The following is a 15308-nucleotide window of genomic DNA, read 5'->3' on the forward strand; positions in this document are numbered from 1 at the left end:
AATAAAACACAAACAATTTAGTTTTTAAAGGTGTTTTAATTATTACTTTTGATTATTGACAGACCATTGATGAAGAGAGGTACAGGTATCGGTATTCAGGAAAGGCTGAATGCAGTAGAGCAGCAGTGAGAGCACTTTGGTTAACCGTGTACCGGAGAGTGTGGGTTTCATCACCACAACAAATTCACACTGCAGCACATTACTGTGTAAATGTCATGATAGGGAGAAATGAAGAAACAAAGACAAATGAAACAACAGCTTTAAAATCTCTAAAAAAAAACACACAAAAAAAAAAACAAGTGCAGCGATGTATTTATATGTATTTCTTCACATCAGTAACTGAAAATCAAAATTACTGTTGGATGTTGCACATAGAGTGACATCTATGTTAGAACTGTCAATGAAGCAAAAATGATGGTTTCTATTTTCCCCCACAAATGTATATTTGACTGTGTGGATTTATCTAGGTGAAACAACATCAGGTAAACATGATACTATTCATTTCAACTGTAGTTTTTTTTTTTCTCTCTCTCCATTTTAACCAGATGATTGAATTTATAATTCTTTTTTTTTTTTTTGCTTATTGACTGTCAGACATGATTCTTTTTGTTTCATTTTTTAGTTTCTTTTTTTTTTTAAATTTTTTACAATTGTCATATATTTACTACTAGTAAAGAAATATACTGTATTGTGAACTATCAAAATAAATAAAACTGTTATTTACATAACATATAAACAATACTTCAACACTAAACATTTTTTATTATAAGAATAGGCTACTGTATGTCTGTCATGCTTTCATCTAAATAAATGAAGTCATGAATGAGGTTTACAGAGCTTAAACAAGTCCTCCTCCATCCTTTAACTGCTTTGCACGAGTGCTGCTGGTTTTCATCCGTCCTGCCGTTGTTTTTGTCATCTTTAACTGTATAAAGACTGTAAAACGTTTGTGTAAATAGGCACCCCTTCATATCCATGAGTACACATTTAAGAAGCATTTGGACCACAACAATCATACCGTTTTTAAATGTTGGTATAAAGGTGCATCTCAGTCAACCAGAATAAAAGTTCTTTTATGTCATTAAATAAATTCAACAACTGAAAATATACTATAAACTGAGGAATATATTTAAATAGTTTGTTTCTGTTAATATTGATAATTGATTACACCTAATGAAAAACTCAAATCCTATTGCTTAGAAAACCAGATTATCACATAAGACAAATAAAAATATGTTAAAATGGAAATGTTATTTTACACAATTATGTGGAAGCACTGACTTGATAGTTGACCAGCCGACCAACATCGACAAAAAAAGGTAATTGCAGAAGAAGATGGCTTTCCACAAAGTGCTGTATACAAGAATACCGATGGAAAATTGAGTAGAAGAAAAAAGTGTATGGGGAATCTTAAGATGATTTTGAAACAAAGTCCATTCAAGAATTTTCCCTTCCCTCTGCAGAAGATGCTGATGTCTGATGTAAGCAGGACCTGGTACTTATCCATGCTGCCTAGATTTTCAGTACCATGTTTACTGATCATGACAACACCAAACTTGGTCAGAAAACTTGCCTGACTTAAACGTGAAAGAGAATTGATGAGATATTATCAAAAGGAAGATGAGAAACACTATTTCCAACAATGCAGGTGAGCTGAAGGCCACTATTACATCAACTTGTGTTTACTGAACATCTCAGCAGAGCCACAGGCCGACCTCCTCCATTACACGCTCCACTAATCTAGTAGTTCATGCAAAAGGAGCCTCTGAAAAAGCACTGAATTAATACACTGTAAAATAGCTACATGAATATTCTCAGTAAGCTGTTAAAATTTTTTTATGGGTATCATGTAATATTAAAATACACATCTGAATTTTTAATTTGTGTTATAAATCTGGTAAATATGAGTTTCACAGTTTGAATCAAGTTGATGAAATAAATGAACTTTTCAATTATCTTCTAATTTGACGAGATGCAGCTTAATATTAATGGATTACAACGGTGGCGTTGGTTTAAAATAAAGATCAATGAAGTGTCAGTGCAACATGAGTGTGTTCAGAAAAAGTGGTTCAGATGTTTGCTACAAGCATTTGGATGCTGCTGTATCTTCTGGTTTAAGATGTTGTGACCATAGCAGGTATAAAGAAGAGAGAAGATGCACCATCTTTGTAACATGTAAACCCTGTGTTAGGCGAAGCTCGAAAGGAGCAGGGCTGTAGTACGAGTCTCTGAACATCTTCACAAATTTCTGCTTCTCGTAGCTTTGATTCCAGTGTTGACCAAGTCTACCCCCGCCTACGTTAACATGTCCCAGTTCCATTTCTACATATGTCTTCTTCATTTTTATTTCACTATGCTCTTTAGGACGACAACATTTTTTTTTCCTCTATGAAAAAGACAAATGCGTATAAAAAAATTTAGTAAATAAATCATGATTAAATAAGGTTCAATAAAACATGAACATCGGTCAGTGTTCTCATATTGCCATATTGAGCCGTTCCAGAAGTGAGGAAGTTTCCATGTTTGGCCCGGATCATCACTGAAAGGCAAACAATTCTCGCCCTTTCTTGCTCCTTGAGCTCGACATGTGCTCAGATAAGAGAATGTTCAAAAGAAATAAAAGGAAGTCTATCTTTCTACTTCCACCCCTCCATCAATCTCTCCTCTTGAATTGGATAGATGGATTCAGGGGATTTTAAAAATTCTCTCTTAATAGTCTTTTCTCCACAGTTATCTGCGATGACCCCACAGTCAGGTGTGGGGGGGTCATCTCCTTTTCCTCCTCTTCCTTCTCCTCTGTACAGGAGGAGCTGGACGAGGATTTCCTCCTTACTTCTCCTCCTCCTCCCCCTCCGTCTAATCGCTAGAAGGGTGAGCTGGGGGAGCAGACGGTGCTGACAGAGCTGATGGAGACATCATCGGAGTCCGACAGGGGGCTTGGATCCGAGGAGGGGTCGGAGCAAGAGTCAGGGGTCGGACAGGGAGGGTCTGCGGGCAAGCCGGGGAGGCAACTGGGAGGCTCAGGCCGGAGTGCCCTCGCTGTCGTTTCTGCGTTCACAGTCTGGATCATCTGCAAAGGCGACGGCTTCACATTCGGGTGGCGTCCTCGTCTGAGAACCTGCCCCTCCTTATCAAGAGGGGTGGCCTGTCAGAGACAAACACAGTAGAACATCATGATCAGATCCATCATGTGTAATCCTGTAAGGGGGACAGACAAGTTTTGCACATGCTGGTCAGGAAATGATTTGTGGTTAGGTGGGCAGTGACAAGAGGAATTACCAAGTTAAATAGTCTACAAAAGGTTTTTGATTTCTGCAAAGCTTTACCAGGGTTCTTACACAGTTCTGTCATGATTCCATACATTTACAGGATCAAATTTTCTAAGTTCTCATTCATTTTATAAATAGTTAAAAAATGTAAATTCAGTAACTCACAATGATTGCTACAATTGTAAGGCTTTGCATATAACCAGAGAATGGAAGGAGGAGGCATGGAGAAAGGTATTGTTGGATAGACAGATAGATATTCAGATCTGGAAAACACTTTTCCAGATAGCATAAGAATCCTGCATCAGTCCTTTAATTTCCATAAAACTTGTTCATAAGATTCATCATTCTGAATTCAAATATACACCAAAGTAACTAGAAATCAGACACAATGGTTCATCAAACTGCTAATTTTGTTGTTAATTTATTCATGTGTGTCATCAATTCCTCTTGCCACTGGTGTCTCAAAAAGCTGTGACTCTCAAGGTCGTTCATAGGTCAGTGGTTGGGCCAGATAACAGAAGCCAGGGAAGTGAAGCTGAAGAGCAAGGCCAGTTCTTAAAAGAGTGAGCTGGGTTGGAAGCAACACGCATAAAAAGTGATTAACATATTCATGCACACAAGAGTAAAACCACAGGAATTTAAAGACGCAAACAGAGAACAGCAGGATTTGTTTGAAAAGGCAGGATTCACAAAAACATTCTCTGAAGAAATCACTGTGACACTCATTTTTGACGTTTTCCATCAAAGATGTAGCTTTGTTCCAGGCGACACAAATAAATGAACACAACACAGGACAGTGCAGGTTAAGCAGGTGTGAAATGTGTGTTCAGGCCAGGGGAGGATGAAAGGGAAGAACCAGAAAGCTGAATACAAACACCAAATCATGCTGAAATAGCAGCGAAGCAGCAGCCAAACAGCGGGGTAGCGCTCAGTGATGGATGGGACTGGGGCCATCAATTTCACAGACACTATTTTAGCTTGTTTTGAATTCTGACCACTTTGTGGCATTTTTCACATCTCCATGGAAACCTGGCGTACCTTATCCAGTACATAGCTGGGTGCTGGTAGAAATCCAACGACCCAGATCGCTGCATAGAAAAGCTGTCATCCAGCTGAACACAAAGAGAAACCAAACACCAGCACACGTGAGAAAACTTCAATCAGAAAGCTGGAACTGTCTAAAGTGTTGGAGCTATGTGAACAAAAGAAGAATAAAAATTCTTCTTTTGTGTAAAACATTTTAATTGTGTGCAATAGTTGTCAAAGCAGTGGAATAACGGGGTCTGCGGTTGATTACTTACAGAAATGACTGACACCCCAGCGTTGGTGTCGTTGACCTTGGGCCCAGTGTTGAAGTGCTTCTTTATCTTTCCCGCTACAGACAGCTGGTGTTCGTTTTCACACAGACCCTCATTCTACATTGATTAAAAGATTAGCAAGTCAGTGTTTCTGAAGAAAAGACAGCTTCACAAACTCACAGATGCTATACTTACAGTAACCCAAGGATGCTCCAGCACCTGCAGGGCAGTGTATCTCTGGTCCACCTCCACCTCCAGCATGGACCGGATCAGATCCTGCAGAAACAAACAGCGGAGGGTGAGCTTGTTTCTGTGGTAGCACATCATCTTCTTCACATCGCGATGCAGTTAGGGGATTACTTACCTTTGCTGTCTCTGACACGTTGTCCCAGTACGGAAGAGGAAATTCAAGCTGCCCCATCAGTATCTGATCAAAAAGGGCTTCTTGATCCTCACTGCTCCTGCAAAAATGTTCATAATAGAAATCAGATATGAATTAAATAGTTCTCTGATAGAGCATTTTCACAGCTACAGTAAGACTTCAGGTATAGCACAGAGACATCGAGTGGTGGAAATAAGTAATTGCAAAACAATAACCCTTGAAAAGAAACATTTAAAAGCCCATTTAAGGTTTTGTATAAAGACCCTGTTCAAAGAACAAAATATTCAAACAACTCCAATTAAACTTCAGTGCACGAGATTATTTCAAGTTTCTTTCAATCAAAGCTACATATTGGAACCCTGATGCAATAAAAAACGTCTGTTTGTAGATAACTATAAGCTTACCCTCGAAAAGGTGGGAAACCACACAATAGGATGTAGGTGATGACTCCCGCTGCCCAGATGTCCACCTTAAGGCCGTACCTATTCAAAGATAAAGAAATAATTAGAATGAGAAATACTGCAGATCTGCTGAGAAGATAGAATTTTATTTTGCCCTGCAGCCATCATCACATCTGATCTGAACTAGGTACTTCTCTTACCCTGTCTCTGCAATAATTTCAGGTGCTACATATGTTGGGGTCCCGCAGACCGTGTAGAGGGGTCCATCCACCACCGTCGCCAAACCAAAGTCTCCCAGTTTCAGACTTTTGCTGCCATCTGCGTGTTCATACACCTACAAATTTACATAAAGAACAATCGGTCTGACTAGAAGTTTGGTTTTAGAGAGCTCCACCGAGTGTAACACGGTGCAGTAGGAAAAATGAAGTTCTATGAAAGGGGAATGAGCAGTTAATATAGCTTATCTGCTGTAAATACTAAGATGTTGTCCTTAAAGGATTAAAGACCAAAGTAGAGTTCTATCACCTGAATACATCCAGTCTTAAAATGTAAAAGCTATATGAAAGCTATTTTAAGAAACTTTTGCCAAAATAATGACCTTGTATTAAGTATAGAACAGGCAGACCAACACTGGACAGAATGACTGACCAACATCAAAACAAAGGTTTGTACAAATTGTTGTAGCAGTTTAACTGGATTTTTCTAAGGTAGTATAAACTGCTGCTCCTTACTGGCAGCTCTAGCAGCTCATTGACCTATTTTAGCTCTATGGTGGGAGATATCAAAGTGGGAAGATAAAAGACTAGGATGAGTTATTTTAATTAAAGCTTTTAACACAAAATATATAAAGTGAAATGTTTGGTGCTCATAAGTTTTATCAATTTAGGTTTATTTTTTTCTGTTGGCCATTAGCTATTGGTGCTACATTGTAAAGGTAGAAGCAAAATAGCTAATATAGTGCCAACAGCAGTTTAGCTCTGTGCTAAGCACAAAAGTAATGAATGATGCTAATAGTTTTATATATTGCAGTAGGATATTAACTGTTCAAAAGCTTTTAACAGAAGCTCAGTTGAAAATTCCCAAACTATCCTAATATCTGCCTGAAATTTGAATGTGACCCAGCATCATTTGGCACATTTTTGGGTGGAAGAACAACAGAATTTGGAGAAGGAAAATGACAAGAAGAATATGAACAGAAGGATAAAGACAGAAATGAGTGATGCTACATCCTTCAGGGACCAGGAAAAGATGCAGGACACCACAAATCACCAAGTTACTGTACATGTGTTAACTCACCAGCAGGTTTTCTGGTTTGATGTCTCTGTGCACGATGTTGAGGCTGTGGAGGTATTTGATGGCGTTGGCCAGATTGTAGAGCATCCCACTGGCATCCCTCTCCGTGTATCTGTTGGCAGAGGTGATGGCGTCGAACAGATCTCCCCCCTGCAGACAAGTCATGTGAGCTATTAGGACTGGAACCATACTGTTTTGGGGAAACTGTCTGGCATTTTCAGATTCAATCTTTTCAACCGAATCGCTTAGTCTTTTCTGCAGGAAATAGTTTTCTTTATTGAACAGTGCATGTTTTGTCTGATCAGCGGTTGAAAGGGGTGATGTATGACCCCATTTCTTAGCTTGTTTGAAACTTTTCATTCACGTCTGTAATTTGCATTTTCTACTAATTACTTCTGTTGATTCCCTTAACTGTTTCTCTCAGGTTTCAGATCGTCATATTATTCACCTTTCCAGATCTCAGCCTCTTCTCTTCTCTCATGCTCTCTGAGACTGTCTCTCCAAGTGAGCTAAATGGAGCAGAGGACTAAAATAGGACTCCGGTTTTCTGTCATCTCGCACTTTCTCAGACTCTCTGAAGCTTTGGACAAAGTAGCAGAAGAAAATGCCAAATACACTGTCCGGGTTTGAACTCCGGACTGACAATTGTTTAAATGAGAGCTGGAAATAACCCCTGCTCAATTACATTACCTCACAGACAAATAGGAAGTAGTGGATAGATGTGAAGTGGGAGAAAATGGATAATTGGTTTTAATTTAAAAAATTTTTCTTTTGACAAATAAAAAATCTGAAAAGTCTGGCATGCATTTCTATGTGCCTCTGCTTGTTTAGGGTGTTGTCCTGCTGGAAGGAGTACCTCCACTTCAGCGTCAAGTTTTTTGCAGCTTCCTAGGATTTTCTAGCATAATTTATTGCAAAGGATTCCCACAGGATGGTGCTGCCACCGCCATGTTTAACAATGGGTGTGGTGTTGAGAGTAATGTGCATTGTCACCTGTCCTCCATACATAGTTTTAGTGTGAATTTGTGCATTCTTTCACATGTTTACTGTATCCCTTATATATATGTGGACAATTCCAAACATAACTTCTGTTGACTTTCTTTCATTTTCAGTCAGTCTAAAAGGAACCCAGGGTCTAGATAATCTCCTGTCTTACACTGGCTGATGTTAATTTTCATTATCAAGAAAACTCTGACTGACAACAATACATTCATAGCATATTTTTTTCAATTAGATTCTTTTGCATCACTCCTCAGTCAAAATGACACCATGCTTTTACCAAAAAAGAATAAATTCTCCAGGGGTTTAATTTGGTTACACCCTTCCTGATACTGTCTCAAATTATTTTCTGACTGCTCCCTTAGTTCAAATTAAAGTAACAAACCCAAATCAGAAGCCAAAACAAGTACTATCATCTTATTCTGCATTAGTTGTCTCTCTCGCTCTCTTGGTCCCTGGCCGTGACTATGTTCCACCTCATTCATCCCCAGCTTCCTCTCCATCCTCCTCCCTCTTTTGGACATGGTAATAAGTACGCACATTTCTCCCACAGACTGCCTCATGTCTGTGTCCTGTAGTACTCCATACAACAGAACGAACAGATGGATCGCATTCCTGGCTCCTGAATTATGCACAAACATTTCTCGACTCATAGAGCAGGAGAGAGAATGAAGAATGCGAGCACAAGAGCGCCTGGAGTGATCCTCTCCATCTCATGCTGCGTGACTTCGTCATTCGTTGCGCTGCTTGATTGCTACGCCTCTGTCTCTGTCGTCATCTCAGCTGCTCCACTCAAGATATGGATCAGCATTATGTGTAATAGAATATACACTGAAAACTCGGCTTGGTATCCCAAGCAGAGCAAATGGTCATGAATCTGTTGACAAGACAGCTGAACCTCAGGATTTGTTGAAAAGTGGTGGAAAGGAAGTAATTCTTGGAAAAGAAAAAGGCCAAAAGAGGTGCTGTTTGAAGTTTGCCACAAGTCCTTTAAAGATTAAGTTAAATACAGGACAACCCTGGAAGAAAATGTTTTAAAGGCTGGAACATGGAGGTTCACCTTCAAGGAGGAAAACCTACATCCAAATCTAAACCTAACCTACAGTTAGAGATACAATGGAATGGTTTACAGCATGTTTCAGTACTAAAATGTCCCAGTCAAAGGCCAAACCAAAATAAAATTTAAGAGATGTGGCCAGGTGAGAAAATTACTAATGCTCATCATCCAGACAAACTGAGATTTGGCTATTTTGAAAAAATGAGTCAGAAAAGAAAACATTTTTAGATGTGCAGAGTTGGTAGAGATATACACAAAATGTATGCCACACTTTTCAGATTTTTAGTCGGTTAGTTAGGTAAACCATTATTTCACCAGGCGATTTATTGAAGGACGATTTATTTGCAACATTAGCCTGAAAGCACAAAACCAAAGGAGAGAGGTGGACAACTGCAGTTATAACTGCAAATAATAATTGGAAAAATAATGAAAACATGAATCCACAATTTTGCACTACTCTGTGCTGACCTCTGTGTTGATATCCTAATTATTTCCACTTAGGTTTGGGGCTTATGTGTCAAAATATAAAAAAGTTTAAAGACACTCTATACACATCAGTAAATATGAAATAAACATACCTTGACCAGTTCCATGACCAGGTAAAGCTCATTATAAGTGTCCACTTCCTCAATGAGTAAAACAATATTTGGGTGTTTGACCCTGCGGAGGATGGCCACCTCATTCTGAATCATGTGTTCCTTAGAGCAAATAGAAGAACATTGAACTAAGTGAGATATTTGAATTAATAAAAGTAGATTTATTTAACCAAACAGGCTAAGCAAAAACATGTTTGAAGCTAAAAAATATTAGCTTAAATTACAGTCCATGCATGATGCTCTTTATGAAAACTTCTTTTCAATTACAGACATTACAGTTTCTCTCCTTGACTGAACACAGTTTAAATTCAAAAGTTGCTTTCAGACATTTGTTTACCTTGCCTCTGCATTTGCCCTTGTTGATGATCTTCAGAGCGTACTCCCTTCCCGTAGAGAGCTCCACGCATTCGCGCACAACTGCAAAGTTCCCGTCGCCCAGCATCCGGCCCACCCTGTAGCGGTCCGATATGTAGGACGGCACAGCAGGAACTTCGTCCTGGAGAATCTCAGCTGCAGGCGTGGGACACAAAAGGTTCAAATCAGTTTACAGACTAAAAAATATGTACCACTTTATGAAAATGGTTTTCAGAGCTCTGAGTAAAAAAAAAATAAAATCAAATATTAAGATGTCATGTTAATTTAGAACATGTTCATCCTTTTCTCCAGATCAGTATTTTTTTTCTCTATAGATATTGAAGTATATAACTGACTAACCTTTTTACACAATATAAAAAGGCATCAATATTTTACAGTAAGGCACCAAAGGAGGGAAGAAGTGGTGAGAAACCATGTTGAGAACAGAATGTATAAATCAGAGAACCATAAAGAAGGTACAAAAAGAGGCATCAAAGGTCACAAAAATGGACTCATATAAGTTTGACATTTGAACGTGTCAAGCGTTTCCTTATTAAATAATAAATGAAACAATTTTGCAACATAAATGTTCCTGACCTTCAGGATTGACTTCATTGCTGTCATCCGCTGGGCTAGAAACCTGGGCGGAAGACAAAGAGGTGGAGGAACCCAGTGACCCCTGCAAAGAGGGAGAGAAATTAACTTTAAAATGATGTTATTCCATAAAACACACCACAATCTCTGCAGAAAATAGGGATTCTAATTTGCAATGGATAAATTGTATTTTCCTTTGAATTGATGCATGATTGAAACTCCTTCAATACCTCTGTTCATCACTGCTGCTTGCTCACAGAAAACTAATAACAGTAGATTCCACAAGTTAGAAGGTCTAATATGAATAATCTGCCGTTCTCTAAAGATAAAAATGTCAGGATTTCCTCTAACATGTAACTTTCTTTTATGGAAGCAGCAGAACTGCAGAGAATACACTTCACAAAGGATTTCAAATGGTATGAGGTGAAAAACAAATTGGCTTCTAAATTTTTAAGAAAACATTATTTTAGAATGGTAAATGTTAGTGCCACATTACTTTGTATGTCCAGTGGGAAAAAAAAGTGTTATCTTGGCATTTGTATTGCCATTATATCATGTCAGAAACTATCGCTGTGGGCGTGTGCATGTGTGTTTCAGATACCCCTTTTTAGTTTTGAATGACTTATTTCTTATGACATTTTAAGTCTATAATAGACATGCCATCCATTTAAATAAACTGTGAAAACATCATTGGTATTTCTTTTATATATGTAAACACCGTATATACCTTTATTTTTAAAATGAAGAGAAAAAAAAGTCAGCTGCAGAAAAAATATTTTTGCTCAATATAAAAAAAATCTCCTAAAGGGCAATTGAATACGTTATGCTGCCGATTGAGCTGCCGAGGACCACAAACCCTTTTCTGTGTCAAAACTTTACAGATTTCCTCATGAGAAAAGATGACTGACACTTGCACATTGTGAGGATCTTCACAGTCGTTACAGAAATGGAAAAGGCTGTTTTACTGAACTTTTACGACTTTTGTTCAGAACCTATTTACAGATTCTGCCCTAATTCTTCGCCTGAGTTGCTGTCGGTGCATTTACTCATCTCTGTTGCTGTGACCTGCAAAACACCTATCTGAATGTAGCCATGAGTCAGACTAAAGTCAGATTTATATAATGTTTGTGTTTGGTCGGGCACTCGTTCCCAGAACAAGAAAACCCACTTAATGCCCGACGGCCCTGAGGTGCTTTTCATCTCCTCTTTCTGCTCTTGTATTTTTCCTCCTCCGTATGTCCATTTCTGTTGTTGTGCCCTAATCGTACATCTACGCTCGTCGTCTCATTTCAAACTCCTATCTCTACCCGTCTCTCTCTCTTGCTTCCTGCCACAGAGGGAAACAAAATACTGTTGCTATGGAGACTGCTCACAGAGAGAGGAGAGCAGCAGCTTATGAAACTTCCAGTCAGGAGACAGAAAGCCTATATATGGCCATTTCCTGTCTGCAGACTGGGAGGTGAGCTCAACCTTCGATGAAAACGCTGCCTGTCTTTCCTGTGAGGATGCCGGTGAGACAGATGGAGTGACAGACAGAGTGAGAGAGAAAGGATGAGGAGTCTGTTCTGGGTGATGTTAATCATGATTATATCATAAAGCCCAGCATTCTCTCTGCTGGCTCATTTTGTTATTTCTGACTTCAGAGCTCGGCACTCTTGTTTGAACTGAGTCACTCTGCTAAAAAACACACTTGGCAAAACCTTTCACATAATTTTTTTGGACATACTTCTCTTCAAGTCTGCAATGGGAGTTCTAGGCAGCTGAAAACTGGTCAGTGGATAAAAGAGAATTAGGGAGGCTGACTTTAAATGGGAAGCATAATCGCAGAAGCAGATGTGTTGAGGCAGAAATAATGATCTGTTCTGTGGTGGTAAAGAAAGGCTGCCAGCTGTAGAGCTGCAGATTAAAAATGCAGTGCACATTTACATAACCAACTTAGAGGTATTTCCAGCTTTGTCCTCTGTGCTGCTGTCTGAATCTGATTAGGAGACACATCCCGAAGCCTTCCTGCTCTCTGGTCTCAAAGAATTGAGGCTCTTTTTTTCCCCCTGCAGCCTCTCTTGTCACTTTCAGTGCCAGACAATATTAGACAAAGGACTTAACGCTGTTTGTTTTTGGTGGAAAAATGTAATATGATTTAATGGAAACTGAAGAGTTTGTTTTGTCCCTGCACGACTCTCTGGGTTTAAACAGCAAACAAGACAGATTAGATTACTGGACTTGTTGTCTAGACAGACAGACTGTCTTTTTTCTGCTCTGTCACTCAGACAAAGTGATGGGATCTTATCGGGATTTTGAACTTCATTTTCAAAGAGTTAATTTAATAGACCAAAGACTTTTTTTTTTTTAAATCGCGAGAACTTCAGGTGCGCTTTCTAAAGTAGTAAAATTAAAATCAGCCCAGTTAACTGTAAGTAAGGCTTTTAAAATGACCAATTGTGCATTTCAGCACATTAGTCAAACTTCACGTTTTAATCAAAACAGGTTATATATTTTTACCAGTCATGTTACTAAATGGAGGAAGCTGTAATAATTGTATCTCTTTACATACCAAAAATGCATAGATGAAGAGAAAATTGTCCAAACAGAGTGGATAGCAGCTGCTCTGGGCTTCTAGTTATTAATGCAGAGCTATTCCGCTCAGTTGGGCAGCTTATGAAAAGTTAATTGCAATCATACATAAAAATAAGAAACATAAGGAGCACAAGAAGAAAGACCACAAAATGAAAATGAAACAAATTTAATGACTCAAACAAATGAAAATGAATACATTCAGAAAAAAAGGAAACACAAAACAGGAACAAATGAGCCAAGAAGAGCTGGCAGCCTCACATGACAGTTGTCATATCATGAATGTAATTTATCCCAGAAAAAGGTATGCATGAAAATGTTCTGCATCTCTTTGCAAAAGAGTTATCTTAAGGAGCATTGAATATTACACATTTTATAATCATTTAAATAATTTATTTTGTTAATAAAACTTTCAAAAAAAACCCCAACAAATCTACAAGTTTAGAAACTAATGACATAGCCTCATGTGGTGCAGCCAGTCACATTAAGAAAAAACAGACTACTTAATGACAATAACACAAAAAGTAACAGGAAATACAGTGCAATACAAGAAAAACAAAACAAAACAAAAACAGTCCTATGGATGAATAAGACAAAGTTACAAGGTTTAATGGATAATTTCTTTTTCATCTCACGGTTTCTTTCTTTCTCACACAAACACACACAAAAAAATAATGATAAATCACCCAATACAAGAAATGAGTGATATGGATGAGGGACAGAGCATGCAACTCAATGGAAACTGGATATGATTGGCTAAAATACTCGCCTAATGAACACTTGAGGAAGACACCTAAGCAGATGCAGACAATGGATGGATGACTAAAGAGTGAAAAGATGGTATATGTGACATATCACCAGCTCAACCAAACAACCCGACTGTCACAGGTTCTGCAACGTGAACGTCTGTTTCTCTCACCTCCAAGTTGTCGCCGTCACATTTAATTTTTTCGCTTGATTTATGATTTATTTCTCCGCTTTGTATTTTTCACAGAGCCGTGACCTCGCCGGCTGCTTTCATTCATCTACATCCGCCTCGGATAGCAAAGCCTGGTGCGGGAGCCTGTGTGGCTGAACGTGTCGGCACATTTAAAAGGAAAATATGAAAGAGAAGTAGACTGCTATTTGAGAAGCGAGCGGCCTTGAAGGGACAATGAGAAGTTTGAACAGAAAGGAGGGAGCGAAGGGAGGAGGTGGGTGACTTTGTGGATGCAAACCACTTTTATAAGCTTTGGCTGCCAGTTTACAAAAATAGGTCACGTTGTGCACAGAATGTGTAAATCAGACAGCAAGTGCATCGTGCTCATCTGCCACCAGAGCACAAATGATGATTTTATGCATAAGTGTTTCTTCTGAAGCCTGCATGAATGTCTGCTCGGATTCCTGGAGGATTTATGCGTATCTTTGTAAATACAGTTTTGCATGCATGAAATTTAAAAGATAAAAGCTACTGTGTCAGTTTATTCTGCTTGAGGAAAACAGGTTGCACTGAACAGAGGAATGTAGGCAACCTAATTCTGAGAGCTGATTCCACCAAGGTGACATGTTAAAGTGAACTGGAGTACTGAAACAATACGGCTGCATCTACAATTCTCTTTGGAAAGCTATTCAAAAACTGTTTCTTTGACATGGTAAGGCATGTTTTGAGGTTCAACAATTTTTTGGAGAGAACAAGATTTTCATCAGGTAACAGAAAGGCCAAAAGGACTACAGCAAAGTTGCTCCATTTTACCCTTAAGAGTTCTCAATCTCCATCTGTCATGCAACATACTGGATTAGCAGTGTTGTGGAAAGTTAAGTGATCTAACATTCTTCAGGAATACACATGGAAATTGCTGCACTGCTAGCTATGTTAACCATGGCGATAAATAATATAACTTTTGTTTCACAATATTGGTAAAATCTTGACTTTTTACTTCAGTAAAATATTGCCCTATATTACTACTCAAAAAAAATCAGAAGTCAGCTGAAGTGGGCATCTAGAGAGCAGAGCTTTACAAAAATTGCAGATTAGAAATGACAGGTGTAAGGAGAGAGTACAGATGTACTTGATTTGTTGAACCTGGTGTCTGCTTCTATCATTTCTCCTGTGGAAGTAATCCACAGGGAAGTAATCCACAGGAGAAAGAGGGGATACAATTTCACCCTTTCAAATGAATCCAGGCCTGGGACTCATTCTCACTCACTCACTGTGAGTGAGTAGGAATGGCTGCAGCTGAAACTGTCACAGGAGAGAGAAGGAATCTCTACCACGGAGCACAGGAAAGTAAGGCGCAGGGCGAGAATTATAACATAATATTGCTGAAGAGTGTGAAGCTGCAGAGTGGAGAGGGGAGATAATGGGCTGAAAGAGGCTTCCACTCCTCCTTCTAGTCAAGCTATTGCCGGCTCAGTGTAAAGTGTTAGAAATTGCAAAACTCAGAATAATCTCTTTTTATGAAATAGGCTCTCAGCTTGTGATGTTCAAAAGAATTTAACTGCTGTTTTCAGTGAA

At 38.8% G+C, this 15308-nt stretch overlaps 1 protein-coding gene across 4 annotated transcripts in view; it reads right to left on the bottom strand.

Annotated features, from left to right (window-relative positions):
• Nucleotides 1-2980: 2980 nt before the first annotated feature.
• dclk1a (doublecortin-like kinase 1a) overlaps nt 2981-15308 on the bottom strand; it is a 47201-nt gene continuing 34873 nt past the window's right edge. For 2 of the 4 annotated variants that reach the window (XM_028031977.1, XM_028031980.1), the window contains 11 exons: nt 10247-10328; nt 9633-9805; nt 9278-9397; nt 6647-6793; nt 5551-5684; nt 5354-5431; nt 4932-5028; nt 4763-4843; nt 4571-4684; nt 4308-4381; nt 2981-3145 (listed from right to left, as the gene is read on the bottom strand). In XM_028031977.1, coding sequence (XP_027887778.1) covers nt 3088-3145; nt 4308-4381; nt 4571-4684; nt 4763-4843; nt 4932-5028; nt 5354-5431; nt 5551-5684; nt 6647-6793; nt 9278-9397; nt 9633-9805; nt 10247-10328 — 1158 coding nt within the window. In that variant the 3' untranslated portion in view covers nt 2981-3087. Of the gene's footprint in view, nt 3146-4237; nt 4382-4570; nt 4685-4762; nt 4844-4931; nt 5029-5353; nt 5432-5550; nt 5685-6646; nt 6794-9277; nt 9398-9632; nt 9806-10246; nt 10329-15308 lie in introns of those variants that run through there. The other 2 variants (XM_028031978.1, XM_028031976.1) reach the window with 1 other exon arrangement.

Source organism: Xiphophorus couchianus, chromosome 11 (assembly GCF_001444195.1).
Source record: "Xiphophorus couchianus chromosome 11, X_couchianus-1.0, whole genome shotgun sequence".
NCBI classification, from domain to species: domain Eukaryota; kingdom Metazoa; phylum Chordata; class Actinopteri; order Cyprinodontiformes; family Poeciliidae; genus Xiphophorus; species Xiphophorus couchianus.